This window comes from Gymnodraco acuticeps, unplaced genomic scaffold, assembly GCF_902827175.1.
Source record: "Gymnodraco acuticeps unplaced genomic scaffold, fGymAcu1.1, whole genome shotgun sequence".
NCBI classification, from domain to species: Eukaryota; Metazoa; Chordata; class Actinopteri; order Perciformes; family Bathydraconidae; genus Gymnodraco; species Gymnodraco acuticeps.
This window is the reverse complement of record NW_022990368.1, coordinates 231,652-249,945: the sequence shown is the minus strand read 5'-3', so window position 1 is coordinate 249,945 and position 18,294 is coordinate 231,652. Positions and strand designations below refer to the sequence as shown.

The following is an 18,294-nucleotide window of genomic DNA, read 5'->3' as shown; positions in this document are numbered from 1 at the left end:
TGTGTGTGTGTGTGTGTGTGTGTGTGTGTGTGTGTGTGTGTGTGTGTGTGTGTGTGAGTGACTGTGAGTGACTGTGTGGTAACTAAGTCTCTGTGTTTCACTAACTCAACAGAAAATAACAGCATTTCATCTGCAGCTAGATCACCACCATGACCAGACTGAGGGACTGTAATTGAGCTAGATATCTCAGGTATGTTACTCCTGGTTACACACACAGCCAAATGCAAATCAATAAACCGTATGTGCAAACAAATAATTGTATTATTCTAAAAAGTCTAAAAATATATATTTTAACCATCATAGAACTAATAATTGATCACTATGAGAGGGCGATAAAACAAATCACATTTCACAATCTTTTTGATGAAATAACTCCATTCTGTGAAGTTATTGTAGGGTTTAATAATGGTTCTTTAACACACATATCTACATAATGGGTTTTTTATTAGTGATGTATCATGAATAATGTTGATATCATGACCAAGTGTGTATTGGCAACAATACAATTACATTACTGTAAGGCAGCCTTTAAAACCAGGAACACACAACAGTTATGCTATATTACAAAGTGACTGTATCCAAAATCTAAGACAATATTGATATATTATTAATATATTGCTAACTCTCAAGTTAAGAGCTTTAATATGGATGGTTTTTGAGCTGCTGCTTTTTAAACACTTACTACTTTTAATTATTTTTTCATAGTCCTCATTTTTGTACTATCAAAAACAGAACAAGTTATTATGCCATAATAAGAAAGATGAAATTATACTTTTCTTGAAAATGTACACACAAGTTTTACAGATACAGTACATAGATATTGAATAGATGTACAAGGAGCACAACATATAGGAATCTAATGGAGAAACAGTCATGCTGAAAACGGTTTGCTTTGAGGAACAGTGTTAACTTTACAACTTATTTTAAATAATTTTCAAGTGAAGAAAATGTAAGAAAACAAGTCAAACTTATTTTTTTCTTGACCATTATTTATAATTTCTCAAAAAACACAAACATTGATCAATGAATAATCTATAAATAAGCCTTTTTTTTTGTACAACAACCATAAATAATACTGCCAGTGTAAAAAAGGAAAATGTTATTATAACAATACAGAAAGCTTCAATTTAAGACATCAACGTTACACAGAAATTCAACATTCTGATAAATACTGTTTCTATCATGTTTAGCTTCTGAACATTAAAAGGCTTAATCTGTGGAGTCCACAAATACCCAGGGTTCGTTCCTGCTGTAACACCAACACAGGAAGTAGCTGAGATCTGTTGATCTTTCTGAAGATGATTGCATTCTTGATAATACTATTAAGCCACAGATGAACAACACTGACTCTGACTAACACTGACAGATGAAATATGAAACCAAACACATTCAGCTTCACTACATTTAAACAAAATGTAAACTCTCTATATCGTTTCTTGTCAATTTAAACCAACTACTGATACTGTAAAAATAAATCTCAGATCGGGCACTCAAGTCACATCACATAATAACAACAGTCTGACGGCACATCTGTGATTCCCAGCACATTCATAATAATAAAAACAGTTGGCATTTTTTTGTCCATAAAACTAACACCAAGGCCATGTGTCTTTTTACAACTAAAAGATTGCTAGGCACAATAACGTGATGAAGCAGAAGAGGTGACGGAAACCTTTGATATTATTTGAGACTGGTTTAGATTTAAATAGTGAGAACAACTAATCTGCTTTAAAATATACTAACAGTTGGCAAGCAGACACAGTAACACAATCATTTACAACTCTCAATCTGGTTCCTCGGAGCAGGATTTAACATATATGATATTGTATAATTACAATCCAGATATGGCTACTCATAAGCTATGCAGCTGTATGACTCATAACCTACACAATCTCAGCTGACGGGGTTCATGTCTGATCTGTTTTCATGGATGTTGGATCCCTTCCTTCACTCAAGTTCAGACTATTAGTCCCAACAGAGAGTCCTACACCGGTTTTGTAAAACACCTGTGTAAAATAGTTTAAGATGAAGTAAAGCAAACATTACCATCCCTACCCCTCAGGAGTCTAAATGTGACTTTGTTTTATCATTGAAATATTAGTAACACTGTAGAAGCACAATATTGAGATACTTCAAATGAAAAGTAATTATTGTTTATCAATGGTGAATAATTCCCTTACATTATATTTAATATATTTCAAGCATTGTCAAGCATTGTCTAAAGCCCGGTATTCAGCTGATACCGCATAGGATTTATGTTTTGGTTTAAAACTTGGTTTAAATGGTGACTGTGATACCTGATGAGATGTAGGGTTTCTAAAGATGAGTGTCAGTGAACATGGTGTGCTCCTTTTTCCCAGATCTTAAGGCTTTGATGGCGTCCACAAACTCATCCTCCTCCACATACTGAAAGAAAACATTGGATCACAGTTAGGACTTGAATAATGTCATGGATATCATCAGTTACAGAACATACCGTAAGTGACAGAGAGCATAGAGCATAGAGCAAGTGACACCAGTTGTACCCTGTACTTTTTGACAATTCATTTATTTGAGTGTATATTGTGCACAATATAGTCATCTTCTAATGCCTACTTCTGCAATTATGCAAAATCAGTTTGGTATTAAGAATATATTAGACTAAATGAAATGAGCTTTGCTGATTTTCTATTTATTTAAATAAAATCAACACACTTGCTCTCACCTGTGTAGCTGTATTTGTGTTATCTTAATAATTGATTGTACATATGTTATCAAGTTATTCTGTATCATTGACAGAAGATACATTTCCACTGGTTTTGCATGAATATACAAGGGTCAGGTAATGATTACAATCCTTCTTGACCTTAGATTAAATGCATCAACATGTAGTCCTACTTTGTAATTACTGTACTTTAATGGTAATGTTAACAAACTAATTTTACATGCAAATACTTCTGTGCTCACCAGTCCAGAGTCATGTCCCAGTGGGTTGTCCCAGCTTCCTTCCTCCATCATCAGTGACTTCCTGTCGATCAGCTGACTGACGCTGCGGTGCAAGGAATGCTGGGAGTAGGCCAGGTCTGTCTGGCTCGGGACCCTCAGGACAGACATGGGGCTGCCCACTATCTTTGTGTCTGGCAGACCCTAAAGAATATTTATTTTAAATCAGATGGTGATCTTAAAGACCATATTACAAATGATATACATTATATTTTACTGCAAGTCATTTTTTTATGCATAAAGAAGTTTTACATTTGATGAAGAAAAAAACAGATATACATTCACTGTCATGGATTACAGTTTTCCTCCACCTGACTCTCCACATATAATGTTCACGTTACTAAATAAGTGGAAACCAATGGCAGTTAAGTATAGGTATCCACAGTAGGACACACCAAAAGACTACACAACATACAGTATCTTACCTTTATGATATTGCATGTAATTACACACACACAAACACACACACATGCACAAACAAAACAGACATGCGTAGAAGGGCATCCACACAAATTCACAATCCCGTACCTCAGTGTAAACAGTGAAGCTTTTAAGTACAACGTTGCTGATCTCAACACAGCCTGCTACAGTGTCAAACTGCAGGGGGACAATAGAATACACATTTAGGGTTTGGTCAGTAATTATAGAAAAATGTCTTACTGTGGGACGGTCAGTGAGGAACACAGAGCTGGAGAGATGCTTAGAGCACAACTCAGGACAGGACCCCTGAGAGAGGGAGAGGGGGGGAGGAGAGAAGATGAGGATGGAGAAAGTAGAATAGGATGGAGGAAAGTCAGAAAAGGCAGGTATAGGAGAACAAAAGATACAGAAACAAAAACAAAATAATTTAAAAGAGAACAAAGAGAAAAGTAAATGAATACAAAAAATGCCTTATGTGGGTGAAACTTTAGTAAATAGTAGTAAGACTAATGTAAAAAATAATAGTTATTAATCAAACGTTGGATAAAGGTGGAGAATCTTGTTTGAGTAGCAGTGTTAGTACTAGTTATTGGTAATGAGTGATTTGAGAGCTAAAAAAGTTTGATCTCTTAGAACAATCGTAAATATGTCAGATAAAATGTGCCTACTCCTGAAAAACATCTGTATGAACCGATGTCAGAGTTTGGTTTGTGTAAAAGATTCCTCATCCCAGAACAGCTTGCTTGTTGTTTCAGCCCCCTCTGTTGGAACAAAGATTAGCAAAGAAAGGATTTCTATACCTAAATGTGTACAATCTGCGTAAAGAGTTTTGAACTTGTCACCGTGTGAGTACAATAAATCGAAGAAGACACTTGTGAAACATTACATTACATTTACAGCGACTTACATACTCAATACTGTGGGCAATCCCACAGGAGCAATTTGGGGTGAAGTGTCTTGCCCAGGGACACAACGACATGCTGACTGCAGTGGGGTTTGAACCTGTGACCCCTTGAGCCGAACACCAACGTTCTATCCACTGCGCCACACGCCTCCCTAACAGTCCTGTTTCCACTTCAGTTTTATCTTCCCTAATGTTTCTCCTGCTTTTACTTTTTTCTAAACACCCTGTCATCGTTCACTGAGCGTCTGTTTCTCGTCTCTTATCGCTCACCGTGTACATCTCTCCTCCAGCCTTCCTGTTCTTCTGCAGCATGACCAGCGGGGGGCGCTCTCTGGCTGAGGGATTCTTCCTCAGGGCTCTAGAGAGGATACAACAATTCACACCCTTTTGTTGATATTTACCTTCAGATTAAACTTTCTGTTTTTGCAAAGAGTTTGTTGTACTATGTTAATAAATGCTCAGATCTATGAATGACTGCCTTAATATGCCTTAAGCCTTTTACATGCTGCATTAAAGTACCTTTGCAGGAGGAGGCCGAGCAGCAGGGCGAGCAGAAACAGACCCAGCAGAGACAACAACAAGATGAACCACAGCTCAGAGTACACTGGTGCTGCTGACATGCTGATGCCTTCTTTGCTGCTGTCTTCAGGGTCAACAGGACCTGGAGAGAAAAATAAATAAGTTGCTATTCAACTGGATGTGATTTGACAACTTTGAAAAAAACATAATGCTATTAAAGTCTCAATTAATGGAAATTGGAAAATGCCATGAAAACAGATAGAAAGAGGGATTCCTGAATTGCTCAGGAATATTCAGATTTGATTTGATATCTGTATGTGTGTGTGTGTGTGTGTGTGTGTGTGTGTGTGTGTGTGTGTGTGTGTGTGTGTGTGTATGTGTGTGTATGTGTGTGTGTGTTACCTAGGCCTGTGGCAGGGCTATATCTGATGGTGGGAGTACTGGCACTGCCACTGTCTGTGGTACACGTCACCTGAAATGACAGAGCTAAGAGCAGAGGGGAAGAAGGGTTACTCATTACCTGCCTGAAAGACAATTAAATATGTTTTGCATTGAAGAATTAGATATGTAGACTCAACAAAACAAAAAGTTAACATGATATGTGTTCATGACATCAATAACAACATATAACAATAATGGGCAATGACACATTATTGTTATGGGTCATGCAGAAGTCAGGCAGAAATTGATTAAAACAATATTTCATCCTTTGACAATAACCACCATATTACATAAGGAATGATATGTGTTAACTTATCCTGTTAGATAAAGTTATACTATTTTTATTTATCCATTCATGTTTTTATTTTAATACTGTCATTCTAGTATATATTTAAAATATTTTATATTTTATTATTTAGCAGTCTAAGAAAACACATTTTGATTGGAGTACACTGCCTTCGCATAAGTGTGTATTATGGTTGTCAGTAGAGATAGATATTCTTCCCAAAAAAGGTGTATTTATCTATGTTACTACCTGGTATAAACGTGAAAGTGCATATATGCAGCAGCTGTGTTTGGTATGTGTAATCTCACTTTTCTGCGAGATGCGTGGAACATGGAGATAGCTGTAGAAGCCGGTGTAGACCCTCAGCTGGCTCTCGGTCACACTGAACTCCTTCAGATACCCGTTCAGGGAGAAGGACTCGGTCCAGTCCAGACAGATGACTGTCAGGTTGCTGCCCACCGAGAAGGGAGACACATACTGGGGGGCTGGATGGAGAGAGGGAGAGATAGAGAGGGCACACAGCAGAACAATTAGACGTGTTTTATATTTCTTATTTTAGCTGGCAGTGTTGAGGGATTGGAAAAAGGTGTTACCTTCGCTGAGTGTGGTAACAGTCGTCCAGTTGGAGGCAGTGCTGCCCATTTTATTGAAGCAGGCAGCTCTCAGCTGATAGGTGGAGTACGGCTGGAGACCTGCACAGAATAATCCAGTTGCTCATTAATACGCTACAGACAACAAAGACAGACATTACCTTATCATGCGTCACTCGGTACTGGAGATTCTGAACTCTAATACTTGTTAGTTCAGATCTTTATAATTATATCACTGTGGTTATTATTTCTGCCACTTATTATAGTTTTCTAGTTTTGTTACTGATGAAAAAGTTATTTTCATTGGACATCTTTGTACATTTGAAAAATATCTAGGCTTTACCTGTCACATTGTAGCTCCGCCTTTTGCCAAAGAAACTGATTTCTATTGGTCCTTCGGCACAAGGGAGGGGTACAGGCTGGAGGGGCTGCGGGCAAGGTGATCTGAGATGTAGCTCACAGCTGGCAAATAGAGAGAAAGTGAGTAACAGTGAGAGTTATGGTATGTGTGTTACTGTTTGTGGAGTCTGTGTAAACCATTGTGCTAACAGTTTTGAACAAAAAGAAAATACACTGAACGATGCGAGCTTGTGATTTTTCCGACTCACCTCTCAATGACTCCATGAGGTGCCAGAGGCTCGTCCCACTCCAGCTGCACAGAGCGGGTCGTCAGGGTGACGGGGCGGGGGGGAGGCTGGTGGGCCGGGGGGGCAGCCAGGGTCTGTAGCTCGCTCAGAGGACCCTGGCTACAGCACTGCCAAGTGATCAAAACAGGGATACAACATCCACAGTTACATATTGTGTGCTTTGTTTTTCTTTATAAATCATGCCTGGATACTTTACTTCTAAACTCCAAAATACTATATATTTGTTCTGTGTATCTGTCAGTGTGTCAAGTGTACTGTGCTATTTTGTAACTAGTAGACCAGATTAGCAGCAGACTGAATCTCACAGATGTTATGTCGGAATCCAAACTCCTTTATTTGTCCCACAGAGGGGAAAGCAAGTAAAGAGCCAAAGATAGCTTAGTATTAATTAAGAAGCATGCATAACAATATTAAAGATAAAAGAAGAAATGAAACAATTGACTATGTACACACATTAGTTCCATTACCTTATAACAGGTGCAGGCCTCTACTCCTACCCAGTACTGGGTGTAGGGACGTAAACCATGGAGTGTCTGCTGATGGGATGTCCCCTCTGAAAGCTGTGCGAGGGTGAGATATGTTTACGTTTTGGGAGGTCAGATCATATCAAAGCACATTTTGGATGGAAAGAGAGGGTGAAGAGGGAATACGTGTGAGTGACACAGAAAAGGGGTTTGTAGGAATCCAGTAAAGAAACTGATTTCAAACAAGTGTGTAATGAAATGCTTTACCAGAGTGTGGTTGTTGTGGTTCACTGAGAACACTCGGTAAAGGCTAACAATCCCGTTGGGTCGTGCTGGAGGGCGGATGTTCACTACTGCTGAGGTCGCTGAAACACGAAGGAAAATAGGTGGGCCTACACCCTCAGGTGGGGCAGGTCCTGTTCTCCCATTGGCCCACGGACTGGCAGACCGACCGGCCGAATTCACCGCCCACACCTGTGTAAACATGCATACATTTGATGCCAACAATAGAAAGAACATCTGAGACAAAATGAGAACCTGACAGTCTTATTCTCCCGTCATTGGACTTTTAGATGCATTTTACTAACTCTCAATGATGAAAGCTTCTCTTAATTACCCAGTATCCACCAGACCACCAAAAGAAAATACATAAATTCATCGGGCCATCGATCAAAACTACCATCAGCAGTGAGAGCAAAACCTTTTCAACATGCAACGCAACACGAACATATCTGCATGACAATTACTTTTCACCTTCATCAAGGAGTCACACACACACACACACACACACACACACACACACACACACACACACACACACACACACACACACACACACACACACACACACACACACACACACACACACACACACACACACACACACACACACACACACACACACACACACACACACACACACACACACATCTTATTTGTGTGCCTGTGTTGGGTATAATTAGAGGGTGTACACAGCACAGGGTCAGTCAGGGTGGAGATTTGCATGTGTAAGTCATCTGTAGCCTGTCAGAAGTAGTGCAGAAGGCAGATGGATGAGTCTGAGCTTTTCTGTTGAAAGTGTGTGTCTCTGTGTGTGTGATGTGTTGGTCGCTGTGACGGCGAGTTTTGTCCGTGCACGCCTGTGCATGCAAGTGTGTTAAGAGTGGAATTAACCTCAATAATAGTCAATTAGGCTGTGATCAATCAGACTGATTGATCTAAGTGACAGCACAGATGGACTGAGATGGGAGAGGGGAAAGAAGAATGGAAGATGGAGAGACTTGGAACGGGGAGGAAGAGGACAGGAGGAAGGGTGGACAGGGCACAAAGAGAGGAGGCAGGAGACATTTTTAGCTTTTCCGTTTTATACTTTTGTGGATACTGGTTGAGTATCCACAGTCAAGTTTTTTCTCCGTATTTGTAGCAGGTGCCTTATTGTGTGCAGATATGTGATTGCAGCTTTTATAGTCACTTGATAAAATTACTTCACAAAAATAAAATGTTAGTGTCTAATCTATTAAACTGAAAAGGGACATCTGCCCTTGAACGCTTATTTGGGGTATTGTTTTTGTGTGTTGACTAGTTTCATCTGGACAAACTGGCCTCGACTCGTCCACTGGCCCATGAAACTGTCTTCTGCTTTTAAAGGGGATGAGAGTGGCTGATGTGATTGTCCATTGTTGTGGCCCGCACTAACTCCACCAGCTCCTTTTAACCATGTTTACTGCTAATAATGTATTCATCCTGTTTTGCTGTCTTTTTTTTACTTTTAACCTGCTGCACCTTGTTTGTGTGAAACTCTGTAATAAATGAAGTAATGTAATAGTATCTGCATGTACTTGCAAATAAGTAAACTGAGATTTGATTTCTTCCCTATGTTATGTAATTATGCTAACAATGTGTTATTGTAGCTTTTATGGTTAGATTGTTAACTTGTAAGTAAGTACTAAAGCTGTTATTGTTATCACATTTGTAGAACGGTATACCTTTAGAAATGATATAACATGCCAGGTTAGAAAGCCTAAAGAAAAAATACATTACCACTAAATGAAAGATACTACACATGTAATTTCTAATGGGACTTGACTTGTTGCTTCAAACTGTTTCAGTAACATTTACTACCTGGCATCACATCAAAATCTAACTGCAGCAATGAAATATTTCTACCCAGCAACAACCATGTTCTTCCCCTGGTAGCAACACATTTAAATCCCCAACATGACGCAAGGCTTTTGGGCTTGATTAAGAAGTTTGTGCCACATAGACAGAACAGAGAAAAAAAGTTTAAAAATAAAGTCAGCCCAGATCACCTTGCCCTTGATCCAGCGCTAAAAGGTAGAACTCATCTCTCCGTCCCTATATCATCTACAGACTTTTTACGGCTTTCTTTGGTCTCTTGTCCTCTCTCCTCCTATTGGGCCGGGTTTTGGCTTATTGGACACAAAATAAAAATACAACCCGTTAGCTGCCATGGCAGCAAATGAGCCACCATGGCAACAAACGACTCCAGGAAGCTACCAGCAAGTATTAAAGCATTTTTATTGGATGGTTTGACTGCGGACTCGATTTGAGCACTCCGATTGGCCGTCGACGCTACTTGGCGGGTGCATCTACTTGGGGTGAAGGGGCTAAGTTGTGTGAAAGTGGGCAGTAATTAAAACCAAGCATAAAGCTGTCAATAGGAGCTTATGACCCAGTGTAATTAGCCTAATATGATTTCTCTCTCTGCACTGTGGTGTGCTAAACTGAACTGACTTATCGTCCTTGTGTACGCCTGAAACATAGACAGAGATGAAGAGAGCCAGATAGGTACACAGAGAGATTAACAGCTAAACAAAAATAAAACCAGGCAGAAAGATAGACGTACCAACAGGTGGCTAGTTTAGAAGAAATGTTGATAGAGAGAGAAAGTATAACTTACTGCTTAGAAATAGAGAGATACATGATATGAATAGCCAACAAGTTATATTGTTTCTTCGCTTCACCGTCTCTAACACACACACTCACATATGTTTACGTGCACACACAGAGTAATACTGTGTACATGTGTGTTCACACTTATACAACCACCTTGTCCACGCACCCCAATCCCCCTTTGACAAATCCTCAGGGGACGTGTAGCGGTCACCATTAAAAGGTCTTTCCAATACAAGCTCTGTTACCAAGGGGGCTAACAGTTAATTCGATTGGCTGGCTGGTAATCAGGAAGTGGGGTGCTCTGAGGGCCCAGTGATTAATGGTGCTGTTGCCCGCCCGTCATCTCCCAAAGCTCCTCCTCCCTCCCTCCTCCTGTCATAAATTAGGACCCTCGTAAATAAAGACGGCACCACAATCAGGCAAACTCAATCAATTACACAGGTTCTCTGGCCTCAGCTCGTACGTCTGACAGGCAGGAATGCTAATGTTATTGTTGCTTCCAAAGGGCTAGCCTGTCAATTAGCGTAGCAACGCACAGCACAACAGCATGAATATGGACCACACCATTTAACACCTGTCTGATTACATGGTGTTTGTGTTCCTGTGTGTCGGCGTGTATGGTAAGGATAGACTTTATTAGTTGAGGTTTGTATGGGATCCGTGTGTCTGCGTCGGGACTTTTGGAAACATTTAATTTAGAAAACAGGCCATCGTCTGATGCGTCATTCACATCAGATCTCAACTACAAATGAGTTACTCCACACTAACCTCGTAAATCACAATACAACTTTTCACTCTGTTCCTACAGTCACTGCAGAGGACAATAACTTTTCATATTTATGTATATGCAGAACACGTGTGCTTGCGTTTCTTTTTTTCATATAATTGTGTGATTCGCAACAGATTTAGTATTTATTGAATAAGTATTTTCTTGAAGAAATACTGTTCATTATATAGTCCCATTATGTCTGTAAATGTAAACACAGGCTCAAATCTATAACAACCTCAGGTATGCATCAGAGTTTGATACTAGACTATTTTTAGTAATATCATAAGGAACAATTCCACTTTCCCTCAGATCTTGATAAATATTATTAAAAAATATATATATTTCAGTCTACTGTATATTTTCTACTTTTTAATGCTGTTTTAATTCTATTTTGAGATGTTTAATTTCTAGTATTGTTTATTTGTACTCTTTCATTTCTACTTATGTGCAATGCCTTCTTTGTTTCTTATTTTTCAAACATTTCCCAATTTGGGATCAATAAAGTACCTCTTATCCTTATCTTATTGTTTCAATACATTACAGTTTACCAGGAATAACCAGTTGGAATTTGCTGTAATTCTTATTATCAACAAAAACACACATATAAATGCACGGAGCATTGTACCTGATACTGATATACAGTATATGGCTGGAGTGCTTCATCTCTGCAGGTGGTAGAGGCGTTCCAGTAGACAAGTGTCGCTGCTTCACTTCCCAGGGTATCAGTGGTATGGTCTAGTTTGCGGTACACCTCGTAGTGAAGGACTCTACCATTAGGCTGAGCTGGAGGGGACCAGGTGAGTAGAAAGGTGGTCTGCAGGCCTGTGTGTGCGTCAGGCTGGAGGTCTAACAGTGGCGCTGTTTGTCCAGCAGGGGGAGCCTCCAGAGTGAGTACAGAGGACCAGTCACTGGCGGAGCAGCCGAGCGCTGTGCACGCCTCCACCCTCACCTCATACCTACACATACACACAGGCACATGTTTTGAAATGTTAGAAATATTTAGTTGTGAAATATTGAATTAGATGCTTAAAAAACATCAACATCTTGGCAATCAAAGACAGTGGTACTGGTGTACTGAGCTAACGTAGGACCTAAATACTGAAAACATAAAGAATAAGAGCTCAGCAAGTGAAGCAATTGTTCAATCAAAATCCCTCTATTGACAGCATGTTTGAAATAATGTCTTTCTCAAACGAATATCTATTTAACCCACATTACTCAGTAATTAATTTGGAAAAAAAAAATTGTATGGAAAGAAAATAATTGAGATGAAGGAGAGGAGTGAGGGGGAGAAAAAGAGAGGGAAGGTGATGAAGATGAGTTGAATGGATAGAAGGTCATCAGAGAGGGGGAGCGATCTATAGATGATAAGGTTGATGAGCTTTTATTATCTGAATCTTATCACCACGTACACGCTCTCACACATACACACTGACACACAGGTATAGAAACACCCACACTTGCACATACGCAACCTTACACACACAGACATACGCGCATATACATTTTTTTGTTTATACTGAACTGTCACATGATGGGTGCATGACTACTGCTTAAAGGGTGACTCACTTTTATTTACCAAAGTCTCTCTGTAATTCCTGCTTTGTAAGATCACAACAATGTCCTTTTGACAGCCTGTTTGAGAGGTTGTTTTTCAACAAGATATTTGCATTTTGCTAAGTGCATTAGTATTCTAATTTATTGCACAGGCTTCAGAAATACAGCATTTGACTTATTTATTAATTACTATTAAGTATTCAAGGGTCAACACTGCGGTAAGAACCCCACAGTGATGTTCATCTTTTATACCTTACCTAAGATTATTTTTCATTTGAAGGCATGTTGTATAAATATTTAAACATACTGGTTTGGGACTTTTTTCCGTCTTTCTCCTATTTAGTGAATGTTTTTAGGAAAATTAAGGTTATTATTGATTAAAATGATAATCCAATGAACAGAGCTCTGCTATTTACTGTTCAAAGAGTCTACCAAAATGTTTTGTTTTTTGCTACCAATAGATGGCACTATGTTCCCTTGTTTGTTTGTAGCCTTTATTTAACCAGGTGAAGCCCCTTGAGATCAAAAGATCTCTTTTTCAAGGGTGACCTGCAGGACATTAGTTACACATAAAAACAACAGAACAACAATAAGGATGACATACAACATAATGTACAGGGTACAGTTTACAAACTCTATTTACAGAGACAGGTACCATGAGTATCAAACAGCATGTCACCCAGCTGAGTTTTAAAATGATGCAGGGGAACCAAAGTGCTCAGTTTTAAACATGTTTGCAGACTGTTCCAATTTAGTGGAGCTGCACAACTAAAAGCTTTCTTCCCTAAGACAGTCCTAGCACTTGGCACATTTAATAAAACAACATCATGAGATCTCAGGCAATATGTACTTTCAATTCGTCGAGAGATCAGAGAGCAGATATAAAAAGGTAGTTTACCCAACATGGCTTTGTAAATGAACATGTACCAAATGACTGAGCCTCCGTACAGTTAGTGAAGGCAGACCTGCCTTGGCATACAGTGATGAGTAAGTGCTTTACAGTTAGTAACAAATCTCAGGGCACTGTGATAGGCGGCATCTAACTTTTCCAGGCAATGGGCAGGTGCATTCATATAGATCAAATCACCATAGTCCAGCACAGGTAAAAAGGTCACAGTGACAAAAGAGAAACAGGACTTGTTTCTGAAAAAGAAACCTAGTCTAACCCTCAGCTTTTTAAGCAGGTAATTGACATGAAGTTTAAAAGTAAGACAATCATCAAGCCAGATACCTAGGTATTTATAACTGGTAACCACTTCAAGTACTTGTCCTTGCATAGTAACAATATCCAAAACAGGCTCTGGTGTCTTTTTAGCTTTCGTAAATAGCATTACCTTGGTTTTATCAACATTTAAAATAAGCTTAAGTTCAGCAAGCTGAGTCTGAATAATGTTAAAAACAGCCTGTAATTTAACACCAGCCTCCTTAATGGAGGGACCTGCACAATACATCACGGTGTCATCAGCATAAAAATGTAAAGTAGCTTCATCCACATTTTCACCTAAACTGTTGATATATATGGAGAATAAAAGTGGACCTAAAACAGAACCTTGAGGAACACCATTAGCAATGTTTAACCACTCAGAAGACAGCCCATCAAAGTGAACACATTGGGACCTTTCAGAGAGGTAGTTCACAAACCAAACCACTGCATGGCTGGATATGCCGATACTGAGTAGCCTCTGCTTTAAGATGCAATGATCGACGGTATCAAACGCTTTGGAAAGGTCAATAAATAGAGCTGCACAACTCTGCTTATTGTCTAAAATACTCGTAATGTCATTCACCACTTTCATTGTGGCAGTGATGGTGCTATGTTGCTTTCTGAAGCCTGACTGATGTTTAGACAGGATATCATTTTTACATAAAAACTCCTTTACCTGTTCACTCACTAGGCGTTCGAGCACCTTCGCCAGAACTGACAATTTAGAGATTGGCCTATAGATATTTAAAATAGTTGCCTCCCCTCCTTTTAGTAAAGGCAAGACATAAGCTGACTTCCATACTTTTGGAATTGCATTTGTGCCGAGGGAGAGGTTAAAAAGAGTAGTAAGAGGAAGAGCAATAAAATCTGCAGCTATCTTTAAAAAGAAAGGTTCTACGTTGTCCGGGCCAGCCGGTTTCTTAGGATCTAGCTTAGATAAGGCTTCATGAACAACATTGACAGTAAAAGGAGTAAAACTGAAAGGGTTTTCCAGACCACATTGTTCAGAGTCACGGATTGGGGTGTTCACAGAAGCAGAGTTAGTCACAGAATCAAACATAGAACCGCAGGACACAAAATGCTCATTAAAGCAATTTAACATAGTGGCCCTGTCCGATATAGTGCCAGATGCTGTGGTAAGGCACGGAGGTAGCTCATTACGGATCTCACCGGTGGATATCGATTTTATTGCTTTCCAAAATTTCCTAGGATTATTTAGGTTTTCTGTGGTAACTGACAAATAGTACTTCGACTTAGCACTTTTGACATTTGAAGTGAAGCTATTCCTTAGCTGCCTAAAACGCAGCCACTCTACCTCTGAGCCTGATTGCCTAGCCTTTGCCCAGGCCTTGTTTCTCTCATGAAGGACACTAGACAGCTCAGCAGAAAACCAAGGATTGTCTCGTCCCTTTACTCTAAATGTACGCAGGGGTGCATGTCTATCAATGATCTCCATAAAACCAAGAGAAAAATAAGACCATGCGGTTTCCACATCAGCACACAGATCGATTTTACCCCAATCAAAATCAAACAGATCATGCACAAAACCCTGCTCCACAAAATGTTTTTTGTCTCTCTTAATAATAATACGAGGTTTAACCTTTTGAACCTTAGTGTCCCTAATTGTGGCCACAACACAGTGATCGCTCAGATCATTTGCAAATACTCCCACAGATAAGTATTTATAGGGAGCATTAGAATGAGATCAATTAGGGAGGATTTATTAGGGGACTTAATATTTGGGCGAGTAGGACTGTCAACAATCTGAGTAACATTCAAAGAGATACAAAGGTTTTTAAAATCCTCTGACACTGCAGTTAACCAGTCCCAGTTAAAATCTCCAAGTAGCACTATTTCCTTGTAGTCTAGTTGTGATAAAATATTTGCTAGTGAAGACAAGGAGTCTTTGACAGCTGAGGGGGGTCTGTAACAACTCACTACCATGACCTGTTGACCCTTTGCCACTTCTATATTTATGGCTAAAAATTCAAATTGCTTACTGATCGATTTGGAAACTAATGTGGTTACACTGAACTTATTCTTAACATAAATGGCAACGCCACCACCTTTATTAGGCCGGTCGGTACGATACACATTAAAACCATTTAAGGCAATGTCAGAGGCCAAAATAGATTTGTTTAGCCATGTTTCTGATAAGACAATGACGTCAGCGTCAGTCGAGCTCGCCCAGATACGGACAAAATCTAGTTTACCTAACAGACTGCGCACATTCAAGTGGATGAAACCCAACCCAGACCTAGCTTTAAAATCAGCAGGAGTAGCGATCTGACTACTACTACTGGGCGGACCAGGTTAGGTTGTACATTTCCTGACAGTAATAACAACAAAAAAACCAAGCATCTTTTCCTCTTAAACGACACAAATACATTGTCATCTAATTTAGAAACACCGGAAAAGTCTGCGAGAGTGTGATTAGAGCTTAAGAAGCAGTCCTGAAGAACCATCATCGCAGGAAAATAAAAAAGACAATGCTAACAGATGCTAACAGGTAAGTGCGAGCCTGTAGAAATTGCGACTGCCTCCAATGACAGCGTAGGTGTGAGTGACAGCGTGACCTTGCTTCTCATATTTTCTTCATTTCAGTTTTTATAACACAAGGGGATAGGAAATTGCTTTAAAACATTTGATCTTGGCTCTATGTATTAACCAAAAAAAACGTACACATTGTTTTGTCTTATATATGTGCCATATATCAAATGTATAAACTGCTGCATAAAAACCTAAATGTAAACAGTGGTGGGGATCTGTTGTGAGTGACCTGTGGTAAGGAGCCAGCCCATGCAGAGTGGTGTGTTGAGCAGAGAAGCCCCCGTCCTCTGGAGTGAACACAGTGCTGGAGCTGCTGAGATGGACTGGATCTCTCTGATGCACGGTGTAATTCAAAATGTCTCCATTGGGACGGGCCGGAGTACTCCACTCTACCCGCAACTGGAAACAACATAAACACTTCTTAACATCGATGTAAAGACAGTAGGGAGATAAATCTCAGCATTAGTGATGACATGATCCAGCTGTTACTTATATGGACTGAGGAGATGGATGACTACCTGGCTTGGTCCCAGAGGTGTCAGTGTGGGCAGACCGACCCCAGAAGGAGCTGACGGGGGAGTCTTTGCTGAGGCTGCCGCGCTGCTCGCTGCACCTTTACTGTTGTTGGCCCTCACAACGTAGCTGTATTCAACGCTTGGAAGAAGTGTAAAGTCGTGGTAGTGGGTCTCTGTGCCGACATAGATAACTTCACCATCTCTGCGGAGTTCATATCCCGTGATGATGCCATTAGGGTGCTCTGGTTGTCTCCAGCTAACCTCCACTGACTCTGGACCAGTGACCTTAAAGGGAAGTTGAAAGGTCCCGTTAAACAGAGCTATCAGTGGTGTAAGAACAATTAAAACTCAACAAATCTCCCCACAATTTTGTACTTGTTTTATAGATGATTCAATAATCAGTGCTTATGAGTTTTGGCACATTTGTACAAGAGGCTAATTTATATTGACTTTGGATGATTGATATTTAAGTAAGTCAAATTGATTCTTTCTGGACTATAATGAAAATATTTAGGTACTGCATAGGTTTTAATTGAATGTCTAAAGTAAGCAAACACACCTTAAGAGTCGGGGGAATTAAGCCAGTGGGAGGAGCCTCCCCAGTCACAACTGATTTTCGGTCGCTGCTGGTGCACCCACCGCTGGTACAAGCTGAAAGGACCAGATGATATGACGTGTGTGGCTGCAGATCAGACAACACTTTATGTAGGTTTCTCCCACGATACGTTTCTTGGTTGTTCAGTTTCAGCACATATTCTGTGACCTCTCCATTCTGTGTGAGTGGTTTACTCCAGGAAATGTTCAAACTGTTGGATGTGATGCTGTCCACTGCGGGAGCTTCAACTGTCGCAGGTGGAGCCTGCAGAGTTGTGATGTTTGTGTGAGGACTGTTGATGCACCCCTCAGACGTGCACGCTATAATGGAGTAGCTGTAGAAATTAATAGAATAGAATCAAAGTTTAATCATTGTTTGAAAAAGTTACGAGTTTTTTCATGGTTGTTATTTCCATAAGCAAGCTTTACGTTTGTTCATTTGAGAAACACAATGGTATGAGTAAAAGCAAGCAGTACCTATATGTTGAAAATGGCAGGAGGTCTTCGTCGGTGTAGCTGAGCACAGTAGGGTCAAAACTAAAGGAGAAGCTGACATTGTTTCTCTGAATCCTGTAGGACTGAAGTATCCCATTGGGCTCCAAAGGGGGAGACCAGGCAACCAACACCTTACTGGGCTGGCCTTGGAGGTGACTCGCTGTCGGGGGAGCCAGACCTCGAGGGGAAGCCTGTTTGGTTGTCACGGTTACCCAGGGGCTGCGGGTGTGTCCGGCAGGGTTGTGAGTCTGGACGCTGAACTCGTACCGTGTCCAGGGACGCAGACCAGTCACTGTATACGAGAAGCTGTCAGCATGTTGTGGGGATGATTCTCTGAACAGCACCTGTTAGAGAAAGCCGGGGATGATTAAGGTTATGTGGTACAAACACAATATTGATTTAAAAACTCTCATTCATATGGATATTGGTGGCACCTCGTTA

At 40.1% G+C, this 18,294-nt stretch overlaps 1 protein-coding gene across 1 annotated transcript in view; it reads right to left on the bottom strand.

The window, feature by feature from the left end:
• Positions 1-382: 382 nt before the first annotated feature.
• Positions 383-18,294, bottom strand: part of ush2a (Usher syndrome 2A (autosomal recessive, mild)) — a gene marked incomplete in the record, with an annotated part of 193,514 nt that continues 175,602 nt past the window's right edge. Inside the window, 17 exon segments of the mRNA XM_034224262.1 lie at positions 383-2,406; positions 2,947-3,126; positions 3,511-3,579; positions 4,577-4,664; positions 4,826-4,967; positions 5,228-5,311; positions 5,861-6,037; positions 6,146-6,244; positions 6,486-6,604; positions 6,751-6,896; positions 7,257-7,349; positions 7,521-7,727; positions 11,564-11,894; positions 16,479-16,648; positions 16,768-17,049; positions 17,324-17,693; positions 17,836-18,197. Coding sequence (XP_034080153.1) covers positions 2,317-2,406; positions 2,947-3,126; positions 3,511-3,579; positions 4,577-4,664; positions 4,826-4,967; positions 5,228-5,311; positions 5,861-6,037; positions 6,146-6,244; positions 6,486-6,604; positions 6,751-6,896; positions 7,257-7,349; positions 7,521-7,727; positions 11,564-11,894; positions 16,479-16,648; positions 16,768-17,049; positions 17,324-17,693; positions 17,836-18,197 — 3,009 coding nt within the window.